We start from the raw sequence: 15601 nt of genomic DNA on the forward strand, positions 1-15601 counted from the left end.
ATGGTATCTATGTTCAAAACTGAGTCGGAAAATTTATTTTTCATTATTTTAGTCTTCCAGTTAGTTATTTGAATGTAAAGTGTAAATGCAAAACTTGTTAAGTTTATCGTTGCCTTCTTCCACTATTTTTCACTGAAATGAATCAATTACCGGAACTGGTAGTTCTTTGTTTTAACATGCAGCATATTGGATCTTCCTATGTCCAATATATTTTAGGATTATTGGAAAGAGAAAATAGCACAGGTAGTCCTTGGCATGCGACGGCAATTGGAACCAGAATTTCCGTCGCTAAGCGATGTCGTAAAGCACAACCACATTACTTAGCAATGGCAATCCCTTGTAGTCCTGGTTGCCGTTGTTAACTGAATCCCATGGTCATTAGGTGAGGCAGCTTCCTGCTCACTTCCCACAACCAAAGTCAGTGGGGAAGCTGGCAAGAAGTTGCAAGTCCCAGGCCACAGGCAGGTAAGTGGCTGCTGCCAGGTGGGGGAGTGAGGAGGGGTGTGGGGGAGGGTGCAAGGGAGTACACGAGAGGTGTCATGTGGGTCAGGGAGGGTGCAAGGGGGTGTGCAAATGGCCAGCATAAGTGCGGAGGGGCTGGGGGAGGGTGCATGGGTTGGGGAGACTTACCCCGGTGACTTGTGACCTTCCCTGCCGGCTTCCCCATTGACTTTCTGGGGATGCTGGCAGGGAAGGTTGCAAATGGCGATCACATGATTGTGGGGCTCTTGGCAACTGGTCATAAGTGTGAACGGGTTGCCAAGCTCCCAGTTCACAATCACATGACTGGGGGGTTGCTGGGACAGGACCGGTTGTAACCACCATTTGTTCAGCGCCGTTGTAACTTCAAACAATCGCTGAACAGATGGTCATAGGTCAAGAACCTGTAGTCATACAGCGCTATTGTCTGTAAATAGATACGTACCAGAATAATGTAATACTTTTATATTTCAGAGAGATAGTAAAATTTAACTTCTAACAATATGTTATTTGCTCTAGGGTGGGTTAATAATAACCTTTTACTCATCTACATCATGTTTCTCTTACCAAATGTCTGAAAATTGCAATTGGTGCAAATGTGATAGCCAGACTGCTAACCAATACAATTAAAGGGACCACGTAATGCCTATACTAAAAGATCGTCACTGGGTACATGTTGCCCACTGAGTACAATTTAAGGTGTTGGTGTTGGCCTTTAAGGCTTGGAATGGCTTAGGGTTGATAGTCTTTGATTATAAATCTGTCCAGTTACTTAATTCAGCAGGAGTGGCTCTTTAGAAGATTGTCCCTACTGCCAGAACCTCACTATTACGCATGTATGGCTCCTGGGCCATAGACAGGGCTTTTTCCGGAAACTTCATTTGGCTCCCAATTTCCCAGCATTTAAGAAAATGACAAAAATACATTTTGCTAAGCTTTTAATTCTTAATTGATTTTAATGGTTCTGATTTTAATTTTGATTTTATTGCCTTGATTTTACTTTTGTGTTTTATAATTTGTATTGCAATGATTGTAAGCTGCCTTAAGTGCTTATATAAGAAGAAAGGCAGGTATAGAATTCCTAATAAATAATATAAAATAAATCTAATCACTTGGTAGCTTAATTGAATTTACAACCTACTAGGCATTTAGAGTAACTTATCATATTGTGCATTAGTCTTTTAAAATTATTTAAATACTATACTGCAGGATAGTGCTGCAAAGAATCTTTTTGTTCTTCACCCACGTACAACAATCGTTTTTGTTATAATACAGTCCTTGGCACAAATATAGTAGCTATTCTCATAAAATTCCATTCCTCAATTTTTGGGGTCAGAGAGGAATGGAAAAATTGAAATATAGGCAGTGCTTATTCTTTAGTATCCTTTATAAATAATTCTACATTTTCTTTGTTTTTCCTTTTTTCCCATACATCACCTTTCCAGAAGATTGGCTACTGATAATGAAATTGTTCTTGATCTTTTTCTACACATATTTGCAATTTCAGATAGTTTTATGATTTTCTTTGTCTTTAGAGCCGTCAACAAGTAGATCTAGTTTAAACTTCACAGATATTTTAACACGACCCTCTCTCCATCGGAGTCATCTTAACTGCAACATTTTGGATTCCCCGCCACCTTTTTGTCAACCATCCACATCAACTACATTTCCAGTTAATAATTCTGGACTTTCACTTGGAAAGGAAATGAAAGATTCTACCTCTCAGCATGAAGATGATAACATCTCAACTACAAGTGGCTTCTCTTCGAGAGCATCTGATAAAGGTAACCAACTTGACTATAATTTTTAAAGTAACACTGAACAAGTACCTGGAAGCTGCAGTGTGTTTTTTGTATTATATTGCTCTCATCTTCTTTAAGAAGAGATTGATTAGCTATATATTTGAAAACAACCAATACTACTCCACATGTTACAGTTTCTAAATCATTATAAACTGGAAAAACAGCATAAATTTTAAAAGGATATATAAAGCAGTATTTATTAGGACTTCTTTTTCAAGGACATTTGAAGCACACCACTCTTATCTCCATGCAGTTTGGGTTAGTGAGAACTTCGGAAATTTGACAAAATATTATGTTTATCTAATAAAGAACTGTCTGGGAATGGTGCTTAGCAGTGTACAGAATGACTGTCACTGTAAAGTGTGGCCAATCAAACATACTCATTTTTTAGAAGACAAATGTCATGAGTACTGATGGTGAGCAGGAAGGGGCCCCCATCCAGGGTGGAAAACGTATGCGTAGTACTGAGGAATTAAGCAGCCATTCAAAGAGACACAGATCAGGCCCGCCTTAGCTTTTGGGGTTTATATGTCTGGGTTTTTCCCACGCTTATTCAGTTTGTTAGGATTCTGTTTATGTAGCAGTAATAAACACTAGAGATCTACTCCTCGTCTCAGCGTGATTTCTCACTGTTAGGACAACAAATTAGTTTAGGGAAAAAGTAACACCAAAAAAGATGTAGAGTTCAAGGCTGAATCTGGTGGTAAAAGGCTCAGCTGTTAAATAATATTGCAATCAAGAAGAGATAACTCCATGGAAGGGGAAAAAAGCCATTGAGAGCCTGAGAACAGAGGAAAACAACAAAAGAAGTACCAATTTAAAGGGAAAGAAAAAAGAATTTAAAAGAGAAGGGAAGAAGAGAACAGTAAGAGAAACCATCTACTGACGGCAACAATGGCAGTTAAATGGAATTTGTGGAAGGCTTAAAAGAGCAGTAGAAAAATTACCAGCCAGAATTGCAGCAATACAATTTCAGCCTGTCTGGGAAATGATGGTAGGGTGGAACATTAGGGATGAAGTGTTGTTAGGACAGGATGAGTGATAGGAAGGGTGAACGGAACTAGATGATTGATGTTGAGAGGAGAATGTCAGTGTGAAAGAGCAGTGGAGAAGAATTTTGGAGGCCCAGGAAGATTGGAACATTATTGGAACTGATAGTTCTGTTGCCATTGCCGGAAGTGTGGCTGGCTGGGATAGGATCAAGACAGCAGCATGGAGCAGACACATCTGGGCAGTTTGCCTGTTGGATGTGGTCTCCTGGGTTCCTGGTGATCCCTTTGATATTTGATGTGGGTTGTTGCAGTAGTGTTACACTTTTGTTGGACTAGATTACTGCTGTTCAGACTGGATCAGAAGAACAGATCACTTGCATACTTTGTTGTTGTCCTTGTGGAGCCCAGGGTAGATAAGGAGGGAGCCAGGAATGGAAGCTGCCAGCATCTTCCTAACTTGAGTGGCTCCAGAAGTGCTGTGAAGGGATCCTGGGCAGGATTTAATTTGTTTGGAGTGCTTTAGGTGAGTCCATGATGCTGTGACCAGGCTAGACTATCTAGGTTTGAACTCCAGGGGCCTGAGCTTTGAAGGACTGGTGTTGTAATGGGTCAGGCTGGGAGATTATAGTGATATGGGGAACCCTATGATACTATTAGCACTAAGAGAATAGTTCCAGGGTGATTTTGTTGTCCTGGTGCGGTTGGCAGCAGTACCAGGCTAGGGCAACCACTTTGGAAGGTGAGGCGGCCTGAGGTAAGCTGCCACTTGTAGTGAGAGAACTAATGGTGTGGGTGGGGATCTATCTATCTATCTTAAAGAATGTGTGCATGTGTGTTCTTTTGCTCTTTGTTTTACTTAATTAACTAAAAAAATTTAAATTGGGGGATAAGCAGCATAAGCGCCACAGCAAAACACTCCCTACTCATGTCTACCCACCACCCTAGCTTATCTTTTTCTTCCTTCAAAATAAAGTACTGAGCTTCAGTCAAGCACTGTTCTTCTTTTTTAACAGTATCTCTGGTGCTTACATGGGGTCCAAAAGCAATTTTTGAAAATAAAATAGTGCTAGAAGCAATTATTATCTTTGCAATGTGCCAGACCCTCATGTTTTTTTAAAGTAATAAGTATAATCTAAAAGAAAAAAAAAACATTGAATCAAGAGGGCCAGAGTGTGTAGGGACTGTTTTGTATGTCATGCTTATCTTCATAATAATGACTTATAACAAGTTTTCTTTATACTATATTTGGTTTAAAATACATTTTATAATATAAATAAGATATTGATGGAATTATATGTATTTTTTTTTAGATATAGCAGTTTCAAAAAATGTTTCAGTGCCACCTCTGTGGTCTGCAGAGAGTGAAAGACCTGTCTCCCTTTCTCAACATTCAGCAAATAGTTCTAAAAAACCTGGATTTAATCTGTCTGCCTTTGGAGCACTCTCTCCTGTAAGTACTGTATAACAGCTGCTTCAACCCTGTTACTTGTGTTTACAGCTTCCTAACTGAATATCATTGTGTGTTTCCAGTCACTTGGTAATGCATCAATTCTTAAGGCAAGTCAACTTGGGAATTCTCCATTTTATCCTGGCAAAACTACATACGGTGGTGCAGCTGCAGCAACAAGGCAGTCTAAACTACGAATTACTCCTTATCAGGTGAATAAATGCTGGTAATTTCAGGAAATCATAAAGGTTGGGAAAGAACTACTATGTTTTTCTGTATCATTTCTGCATATTCCTACCTTAATATGTTACCATGTAAGTAATGTAATTTTTCCAATATCAATCCAGCATTGTGAACATGGGATAGAAGTATAATACAAACTTGGTTTTGGCCTGGTTCTATCATGATTTGGTATTAATTGCGTGAGCTTCAGGCTCATGTACTCCATCGTGTCCCTCTCTTCTGCCAGAATTGCAAGGAGCAAGTTTCAAAGCCTTTTCTTTAATGTCAATTAAAGTTTACCAAGTTGTTTGTTTCCCTACCAGTGTTAAAACTTACCAGTTTAAACATAATAACAACAAAAGTGAAAGCTATACATTGTGGCTTGTTACAATAACATCTCATGGTGAGACTTATGCTGCTATACTTCCTCTTCTCAAGAATCCTCCTGAAAGTGTTATTCTAGGATCCCTGAGAAGGTTATGGAACATGATCCTATGTCCCCTCCCCTCCTCAGTGAGTCAGCACTAAAAGGAAAGAGCTGCAGTGGCTGTTGTCTTTTTCTTCCCAAAATACCTCTGATCCCCAATATAATGTTACTGCATGGTGGCAGATGAAGAGTCGTGTGAGGTAGAAGATTACTATTGCAACTGCCTATCTTGATGCTTCTCTGTTTAGTGCCAGTTTGTTTGTTTGTGTGTTTATTGCAATCACTCCATAACCCTTGATATTATTTCATCATGCCAGCTTGTCAGAAGTTTCTCTTGACTTACGTTAGATCATACTGAACATAATGACTCTTCTTTTTCCAACATGCAGAACTTCAGAAGACAGTATGACCATTACTGTCTCTGCTATAATAGGGAAGTTAAAAATAATCCTTATTTTGATGTTGATGTTGATTGTGTTGATTTTTCAGACTCCAATAAGAAGACAAATGAAAGCCAAGCAAGTGAATTCACAATCCTATGGTGTGACAAGTTCCACTGCAAGGCGCATTTTGCAGTCTCTGGAGAAGATGTCAAGTCCATTAGCAGTAAATTACTCTCTTTTAAAAGTTATTTTCAGGACCTAACATTAAACTATCTACGTATGAACACTGCATTTGATAAAATGTTTCTTTCTATACCTGTAATTTAACAATGTCAAAATCCTGTTTATTTAACAGGATGCTAAAAGAATTCCCTCTTCGGTTTCTACTTCATTGCCATCTGTAAGTTAATTTTCAAACTTTTAAAAATACATCACAAACTTATTTTCAAATAATAAGGTTTGAATGTTTGTGTTTTGCATTTCAGCCTCTGGAAAACAGTATGCTGAATGTCACCAACTTCCATTCACCAAGGAAAAGAGTGAGTTAATCCACAAAATCTTACAGTTATTTTTAAGCAGTGCGGAATTTATTTAGTTTTTTTATGTGGAACTGCTATGTGGATTCTAACACAGAGGGCTTTTAGGGTTGTTGTTTTTCTGGTAAAAATTAGGAAGGTGCAGAGTGCTCTGATTTGGGATGGAATACTCCAGGGAACAGTGATATGTTTCATTTTTGTCTCTGGACTATACTGATCCAGCCAAAGAATGCTCTAGCAATTTTCTGAAAATATAAAGCTCTTGGTACCAGACCACACTCCAAACGCCATAAATCAGTTACTGTTCTGGAAGATTTATTTAAAATGTTGGAAGTCAGATTAGTATGATCCAGAGAAAAACCACAAAGCTCTAGTATTCCCAGGAATATTCTATCCCTCAAACAATACATATTTTTACTAAACAGCTTCTGTTGTTCACTTTTGAAATTTAGGTTTTAGATTAACATATGTGATATAATCAGTTTAATCTTCTACTTCGTAATTTCTCAATTTGTTTGCTGTGTTAGCCTTGCAAAGCAAATACAATTTTATTTTCCATTCTAGGTTGTAGACTTTTGTGCTGAAGCATTAATCCCAAACTGACAGCTGATATTAGAGATGTCAGATAGAAAACTGATGCTGTTTTCTTTCTGACACGTGTCAGATAGATGCAGCCAGCTGTCATTAAGTGGGAAAAGAAAGAATTGACTGTTCATAGCATAGTAAATTGTTGGCAGTAGTAATTGTTGGCCAAAATCAGGACAAGTTTGTTAATGGTTTGTTGCCAAAGCAAGTGTGCTGCCAACTGTCCATAATTTCTTGTGTAAAACTAAATTGGTACAATTTGTTAATAAAATTGATTGAAATGGGTAACTCAAATGGCTAAATAATTTTGTGTATGCATTGTATTTAAATCTAATCAATCTTTTATATTGATCCCACACATATTGTTCAGGGTAAATCTTACTCAGTTTAATTGGGTTTTATAAGGTTTGGTGCCTTATACTGTTTCCTTGAGGTACATTTCTAATGTCTGGAATAAATATGCAAATTTATTAACAGTATAATTTCAGTTTTTGAAAACTATTTATGTATTTCATCACTTTATAGACTCCTGATTTCTGAGACTCAAGGTGGTTCATTTTTGCTGAACATTAAAAGAAAGCACTTGGTTGATAATAGAAATAAAGAATTTTTTTTAAGTATTTCAAAATTATTTTAAATATATACACAGTGCACCAAAAACATTCATATATGTACTGATGAACTAGCTTTCTTCTGGTTGCTTTTGGTTCAGTGCATATTTCTTACTTTAAAGGTTGAAACTCATTATCCACCAGTCCAGAAGCTTGTGACACCCAAGGCCATTTCACGGTTGATGACTCATTCACAATATTTTAAACCTTCTCTCATGTCTGCTGCTGAATCAAGCAGGATACGACAGAGAATAGAGATGAACCATAAAGTATGTATATGTCAAAGCGTCTAACTATACACTATTACTATGTACACTCCATTCCTCTCCAGTATTTGTGTCCTGATTTTATTTGAATTAGCATTTTGAGAAAAGCCAATTAAATATTGCTTTATTAGTAGCTTGACACTTAGTTTAGTTAAAACTTTTGGAGACTGAATAAACAAAAATTGCATCCTTGCTTATTTAGTCTGCTCTAGGAAACTTTTGAGATGTGATTTGTGAATAAAATGGGTTAAAGTTTTTTGTTGTTGTTAATATAAACAGTGGAACCTATTTTCCTTGTTTAAAAGAAGGAATGTCATGTTGGCCAGTCTACTAACAGAATTAATTATGGGGTTTTTTGTTTTTGTTTTTGGTGTCTTCAAGTCAGTTTTTGACTCCTGGAAACTGCCTGAACTAGTCCCTGCAGTTTTCTTGGCAAGGCTTTTTGGAAGTGGTTTGCTGTTGTTTCCTAAAGGAGAGTTATTTGAATTATTCTGAACAACAGGGGGCAGTAAAGAAGTATTATTGAAGAAACCCATATAAACAGTAAAAGGGAGTTTGAGAAATATTTGAGTAAACAAAGCTCAGTATGTTTTTTGTTAGTTAATCCAAATTTTCCTTTTCTAAAACTAGATTAGAAAATAAATGGATTAAAACATGAAGCATATATTTCTTTACAGGCAGTGCAGGAGAAAAGTCTCACAATGGAACTGCAAAGTGAACGATCAGAAAGGTATGTAAAGTCTATTGTAGTGCTGAAGTACCTATTATGAATGATATTGTGACTTTTCTTATAAGTTGTTCATTTTTTCAAAGCAAGAAATTGAACATATAACCAACCTAGAAAGTAATAATTGCAAAACATCATTTACGGTGCATACTGTTCCAACTGTCTGGATAGTTTCCTTACTCCCCTTCAGGCTCATGTGTCTTTGGAAAAGCTTCTCCAGTGAATCAGAGGACCCAATACGCATTGTGGGAGTAAGAGCTAAATCTGTCGCAAATCTGTACAAAGTTTCTCTACCTAAGTTTAGTTGATTTCCCTGCCACAACTGACCTGCAAGATGCAGCTGTAACATTCAGGAGGTTTCCCTCATTGAATTGTTCTGGGCAAAGATATGTAGGAGACTGCTGACGAGAACAAGAGAAAATCTATTGCATGAAATTGCTTTTTGCTTATACTGTTGAATATTGCAAAAGAAAAAAGCTCCTATTAATTACAGACACTGAACTGGAAATGGATAAGATAGGGCTGTAAAACACTGATGAAGACAATAGAACTACTGTATCTTGAAACTGGAAGCAAATGTCCAAATCTCCTCCATAATGTTCCTCTGAATTTGGAGATAGAAGAGAGGAAGCAGTGAGGTTGTAAGTTTTCAAGGGATGTAGAACTCACTATTTATTGCTTGCCTGCTAGGAAACTAGTGTTTTTCTGCTCTTTAGTCAAAAAGGCTAAATGGTATTTTGTAGATTACTTTTTAAAAGTTTCTGAACTTAGGTCTACAATCTAAGACAGGATGCAGAAGGAAAAAAGATGGCAGTGGAGAATAAAACTATGAGGTTTTTACAGTTCTTATTAACTTCTGACTGGAGTAGAAACATAGTTATATTTGTTATTTTTGTTTATAGAGTGAGTTGTATTTGCAACATGTTTTGATTCTGTATCAACAGTGTCACAAACCCTACATTTACAACTTCTACATCCAATGGACTACTATCTGCAGTGGGAAGCGGTGGAGGCAAGATGAGAAAGGAAAGAGGTATCCACTACGTATCAAAATCCACACAAAATGAGGTAAAAATACCCATTATTTTGCAAGATACTTTTTAATGCAGAAGCTGTAAAATATTAAACATTCCATAGATTGTTCTTAATTTGTTTGGATAAAAGAATAAAAATTATTTAGTATGTTTGTTGTTAGGCGTTGGTACTTAATCAGTTTAAAACTATGCGCTGCCTTTCTAGCAAAATTTCATCTACCCTTACAATCTGCACTGCAACAGAAATGGCATTTAGAACCTGGGAAGGAACCTGCATAAGGCAGGGCTGCTCTGCAGGATATTCCTTCATGGGGCAGTGGCTTTATAATCGCTGTGAGTAATCCTTTTCAGTAGGTTTTCAGAGGCAGGTACATCATATGGAATATTGTAGCAAGTGCTATAGGAAAAATCTCAATGTATCCCACAGTAGATAAAAGAGACACTTGAAGTCATGTCTTGCAAGTTTTATTTTCTGCCCTTTACCATGTATATTCTTTTTAGATACTTTTTAAAGAACTGTTTGAATTATTTCATCATTTAGATTAACAGCTTTTCAATTCTTGGCTAAATTGCTCTAATTTTTCTTTTGAAATGAGCAAAATGGAATTAAAAATGTAAGTTTCTGTGGAACTTGAAAAATAACGACTTGACTGTTCAATTATAGGAGATGGAGATACCAGTGCTACCGGAAATTTCTTTGCCCATTAGTACAACATCATCATTGCCAAACTTCAGCTTTGGCCCTCTTGCTAGTTCTACTGGTTCGTCCTTAACTGCCAGTGCTGCCCAGTCAGTGACTAACAAGGTAAATTGTGTATAAAAGAAATTATTTTCTGCATATCCTTTCTATCTTGTCTGTTTTGTACCTTCATCCAGCTTTGTGTTTTGTAATTTCACTTTTTCTTTGTCTAGCTGATCTATTTTTCCATAACAAACAGTATAGTCTAATATAAGCAACCTGGTGCTCTACACATATTTTGATCAGCAATCCATAATTTCTCACCACTGACCTTGGTTGCTGGAGCTTCTTGTATTCCCGACAATGAGAAAGCGGCAGGTTGCCTATTTCTAGCGTAGAATATACTACTTGTGTGTCATGTATTTTGATATTAAGTTCATGACAGTAGTATAGTTATCATTTCAGTATTGCAGTAAAGAATAGATTGCTTCATAATATATATTATATAACCTATGAGGTAAGTATTCTTCATGAAGATGTGTTATCCTGTGTAACTAGTACACTGTATCTGTATTTTCAGCAATGTGTATATATTAAGGCTGTGTAAAGAAGTGCTCTTTATTATGGAGGAGTACATACAAAGAACCGCTTTTCAGATTGCTAAAAGCAGCTGCATCTTTTTCCAGGCTTACACAGCTGTTTCAGAAGCTGCTCCTGGCTGACAGTCTGGTGCAAGGCTGGAAAAGACGTGGCTGCTATAAGTACAGTATTTGAAAATAGATGCCTCATACAAATCTCTTTGGAAAGACATGAAGCCCTAGTGAATGTACATAGATTGCTGTCCTGCATTGTTTACCTGGAAGTAAATCCCTTGTATGGGATTATGCTGCATCTTGTAAGCCTTGTTTCTGTGGCTGGAAGATTCATACAACTTTCTGTGAAATTTAGCAAAACTGGATTAGTTTTACAGGGATTATATTGCATACAAGGATGTTAAATTCATAGATACATTTCTTTTTAACTTTAAAACCTGCCAGCTCAGGTTTTTTTGACAGTTACAGAAGCTGAGGAGTTAAGTCAGAAATAGAATAGATACTGGTTGCAATACCTATTGTCATTCTCTTAAATAGTAACATCTACAGTTTGAATTCACTTCTGAAAAGGATTTGACATTAAACTTAGTTTGTGCCATATCACAAACTACTTTTGAAATTCCCCTTTGTCTCAAAAACAACATGATGCAGCAGATAGAGGATACATTCTGTTTGGGAATGCAAAGCATCTTTTGTTTCACACCAAAATTTCCTTCCATTTGAATGTGTTTATTTCTTAATATAATCAAGTAATGACTAGTTATGTTCTTCAGTGCAGCCATTTAATTTTTGGATTTTTAAAATTAGGTGCAGCCAGCTAGCAGTCCTGTATTCAAATTTTCATCTCCAATTGTAAAATCTACTGAAGCAGAAATGCTGCCTCCAGTATCTGTAAGTAATAATGCATGCCTGACTTTTAAGGCAAGAAAAGATGGAAATAATAGAAAAGTTAACAGTGTTATATTATCTATATGTTAATTCTATAGATAATAGAATTAGAGATGTACTATTCCTGTTTATAAAATAGTTCTACTAGACTTTTCTTTTGACATTTAATATTTATTTCTGTCAGGTTGGTGGCTTTAAATTTAGTGCTCCTGTTGCAAAATCATCTGATCTTTCAGGATCCATGAATGCTTCACTATTACCCCAAATTAATTCAGGTAATTTTATACACTTAATGTAATGTTTTTCTCTTGACTGGGAAATCATGTGCTAAGATTCCTAGTTCAAAAGAGACTACCATCTGTAAAAATCATGTTAAAGTTTATTAAATATCCATTCAAAAGTGACATTCTCTCCCAGTTCTGAATAAAGTTTCTTAAGGTTACATGCAGTTTAGGCAAAAATTTACTTCAGTCTCTCATGACCTAAGGAAGATTATTTAACTTGTATGGATAGTGTGAAACTGCTAACTGTAGAACAGTTTACTAAGCTTCTTCATGAAATATCTTGCAACTCATGGTCCATTATCTGACGTATATTTGCTCAAGGCCACAGTATTCAAACTTTTTTTTTCCATCTACAGCTGTCAACAGCATAAGCAATAAGAAAGAAAATGAGTATGATGGTCCTTATAAGCCTGCAAAAATCTTAAAAGAAGGAAGTGTTCTGGATGTTTTAAAAAGTTCTGGTGAGTCAATAGGTGAGATTTTAATTAGAAGGAAATAATAATTTATAAGCATACAACACTCTTAAGGAAAAAAGAAGTATTTAACATATGAGGAAGCTGGAAATTTATACTGATTGGGTGCAGTAGTATTAAATCATGCATATCCTATGTAATACAGGCTGTATGTTTATTCATTTAAAATGTAAATGTTTTCTGTTTCTGTTCCCAGGGTAGTTTTTTTTTTTTTTTTTTTGAGAAGATCATGCCACATATCTCTTAAGGATATGACTCTAATATAATTTCTTTTTCGGACAGTGGTTAGCAGAGTAAATCTTAGGGAACTTGATAAATAATGATACATACTGTTCTTATGACTTATCTTAAAATGTTTACTTTACCAACCAGTAGTTAACTCAATACAGTTAAAACTTATTATATTCCCATTGTAAAACTCTTGTTATGGGCTATATTTTACTATTTGAGATTTACTATTCATATATATTTTACATGAATCCCTATATGATTTTCATCTTTTGTAAGTGGGTATTTAGACTGAATGGCTGTTAAGAAATTTTTGAGAATCCCTAAACTTAATTTCTGTGGAAGCTGGAATATTGGTGTGAAGTTCTGGCAAAGTCTTAAGGAATAAAATACAAGATCTATACTCTGCAGAAGAAAGCATCTTTACCATCTGCTGTTACTTACTGTAGGAACTTGTCAGAATTTTTGCCAGTCTAGTCTTTATGAATCTTCGTAAATAACAGTATTCTTATCAGGATAAATTAATTTGAGAGTTATATAAAATATTTAAAGCTGTATAAACAATTGTGCTGTGAGTTATTTATTGATGCAGATGACTGAATGCTGTGCTTTATTGATCTCAGTGAATTCATTTTCTTTTTTTAAATATTTTAATAACACACATCAAATCATACAGGACAAAATAATAATATAATATAAAGATCAAACTTCTCCAGTAGTCAGGAGGTGCCAATTTCCCCTTTCCCTATAGCTTTGCCAGGTAATCTGGAGGGTTGGGTATAAATCAGAACAATACAGAAAGATGTGCTGAAAGTTGCAGAGGGAAAGGAAAATAGTTAACATGTTTGCTTTTTCTGTCGACAAGAAAATAACATAAAGTTAATAAAGCAGGCTTATTCTCTCATTACTTTTATTAAAGATTATAAATTACATAATTGAAAATACTGAAAGAATTAATATTCAAGCCTTTGTAGTAAGGATTTTATGTGATCAAAGATGAAAAGTGTTGTTTCATAATACCTATAAAACTCTTCCTTGTTCCATAAGTTATTCATAATTTATTGCAAAATGGTTAGCTTCTCTCGATGGGGCTATAGATTATTTTTCATGCACTAAAATCTCTGCATTCCCCTTAGTTTCCATAAAATTTAGATGCTGTATGAAAAGTAAAATCTCCTTCATGTTGAGCTAAACTCCTGGTGACTTCATAGACATGTCCATGTGTTTCTTATTTATTTTCATTGAAATTTATAATTTTAAGTTACAAATAATTTATATCTTTTCTTGGAAACAGTATAGAAATTGTTTGCTGTTGACTTCTTCTGGGATGCTCTTTGACTTTTTAGTCCAATCTGCATTCCTCAGATTTTCTGGTAGTCTCCCATCCCTGAAGTAAACTAGTATGTTAGTTGTTTTAAAGTAGTTTGTTTCAACTTTCTATAACAATGTTCGCTGGAAACTTATTTCTGTTCTTTTTCTTAGATTTTGCTTCCCCAGCTACTCTATCAACATCCTCATCATCGATCACACCATCTGTTGAAACAAGCACAGTAGATTATAAAAGGCCTGCAATAAGTAATTTTTCTGGAGCTGTTTCAGGACTTGGAGATCCTGTGAAGCAAGTGCCAACCTGTTGGCCATATGAAACATGTCTTATACAGGACAAGTTGGCAGAAAACAAATGTACAGCCTGCCAAACTGTGAAAGTGCCAACATCCAATGGTACTAAACAGACTGAGACTTTGACTCAGAACATCACCATCAAATCAGTAGTTTCTTCAACAGAGGCACAGGGGTTTGGAGATAAGTCTAAGGCAGGAGTTGGAACTTGGGACTGTGATACTTGTTTGGTCCAGAACAAATCAGAAAGTACAAAATGTGTGGCCTGTGAAACACCAAAACCTGGAACAGGAGTAAAACAAGCTCTGGTGTTGCCTTTTGTCACAGACAGTGCAACCACAACAGTGTCTTCCTCTTCTAGTTCTACTGATGTTACAAACACTGTAGGATTTGGAGACAAATTCAAAAAGCCGAAAGGTGCTTGGGAGTGTTCTGTGTGCTTAGTGTCAAATCTGGCAGAGAACAACCAGTGTGTGGCCTGTCAATCAGATAAAGCAGGTGAGTTTGCAACATTTGAAAACTGTATCAGAAAAAAAAAGCTACCCCGAGCTAGAATCCTAAACAGAGTTACTAGAAAGTATAACATCATCGAGTTACATGGAGCTTTCTTCTGAAAACATGCACAGGACTACACTGTTAAATAATTTATTATAAAAATAAAGCCCAGGACACCACTGACAATATACTGGAATATTTTAATGTTAAAATATGTGTAGCCTGCTTTTAGTATTGTAATTAAATATTCTGTTCTCTGCCCTTTCTTCTCAACCTATGGTGACCGTGTTTATGTATGCATGTGTTTAGTTTTGGTATGAGATTTTATTACACTGCGAAATAGTAGGAAGATATACAAGGGTGAACAGTTACAGATAGATAATCTGTAGATAATCTGTACGTCTGTTTTTTTTCAATTTTGGGACAATGCCAGAGGTGATAACCATGTCATGTAATAATGCCACATATTAAAGTCATAGATGAGAATACTGAAAAGAGTATCCATTGTTTGGTGTTTAATTGTTTCTTTGATAGATTTTTATCCTACATTATGCCCAGGTGAAATTGGACATAAGAATTGTTCCTCTTCTGAAAGTTCCTTAGTTAGTATGTCAGACAGTCTCTCAAGAATTCTAGATTCACTCAGGTTAAATGTAGTGTGAAAAACCTAGACTGAAAGACAGTGATTATATTTAATTAATTTCTCTCGCTGGATTTTTATTTTGACAGTAAAACAAAACATTTATTTGTAGCATGGCACCACCTATTTTGCAGGATGTCAAGGTGGCATAAGTAATCTTCCCTAACTTCCCACTCTGCTGTCATGTTA

The 15601-nt window shown here is 35.9% G+C and overlaps 1 protein-coding gene across 1 annotated transcript in view; it reads left to right on the forward strand.

Annotated features, from left to right (window-relative positions):
* Positions 1–15601, forward strand: part of NUP153 (nucleoporin 153) — a 45300-nt gene that overhangs the window by 11165 nt on the left and 18534 nt on the right. Inside the window, exons 3-16 of the mRNA XM_063298906.1 lie at positions 2016–2264; positions 4585–4724; positions 4805–4933; positions 5860–5976; positions 6109–6153; positions 6239–6292; positions 7608–7754; positions 8429–8481; positions 9423–9546; positions 10177–10317; positions 11592–11675; positions 11857–11947; positions 12313–12417; positions 14140–14775. Of these exons, the coding sequence (XP_063154976.1) occupies positions 2016–2264; positions 4585–4724; positions 4805–4933; positions 5860–5976; positions 6109–6153; positions 6239–6292; positions 7608–7754; positions 8429–8481; positions 9423–9546; positions 10177–10317; positions 11592–11675; positions 11857–11947; positions 12313–12417; positions 14140–14775 (2115 nt within the window). The remainder of the gene's footprint in view (positions 1–2015; positions 2265–4584; positions 4725–4804; positions 4934–5859; positions 5977–6108; positions 6154–6238; positions 6293–7607; positions 7755–8428; positions 8482–9422; positions 9547–10176; positions 10318–11591; positions 11676–11856; positions 11948–12312; positions 12418–14139; positions 14776–15601) is intronic.

Source organism: Candoia aspera, chromosome 3 (genome assembly GCF_035149785.1).
Source record: "Candoia aspera isolate rCanAsp1 chromosome 3, rCanAsp1.hap2, whole genome shotgun sequence".
Taxonomy (NCBI): domain Eukaryota; kingdom Metazoa; phylum Chordata; class Lepidosauria; order Squamata; family Boidae; genus Candoia; species Candoia aspera.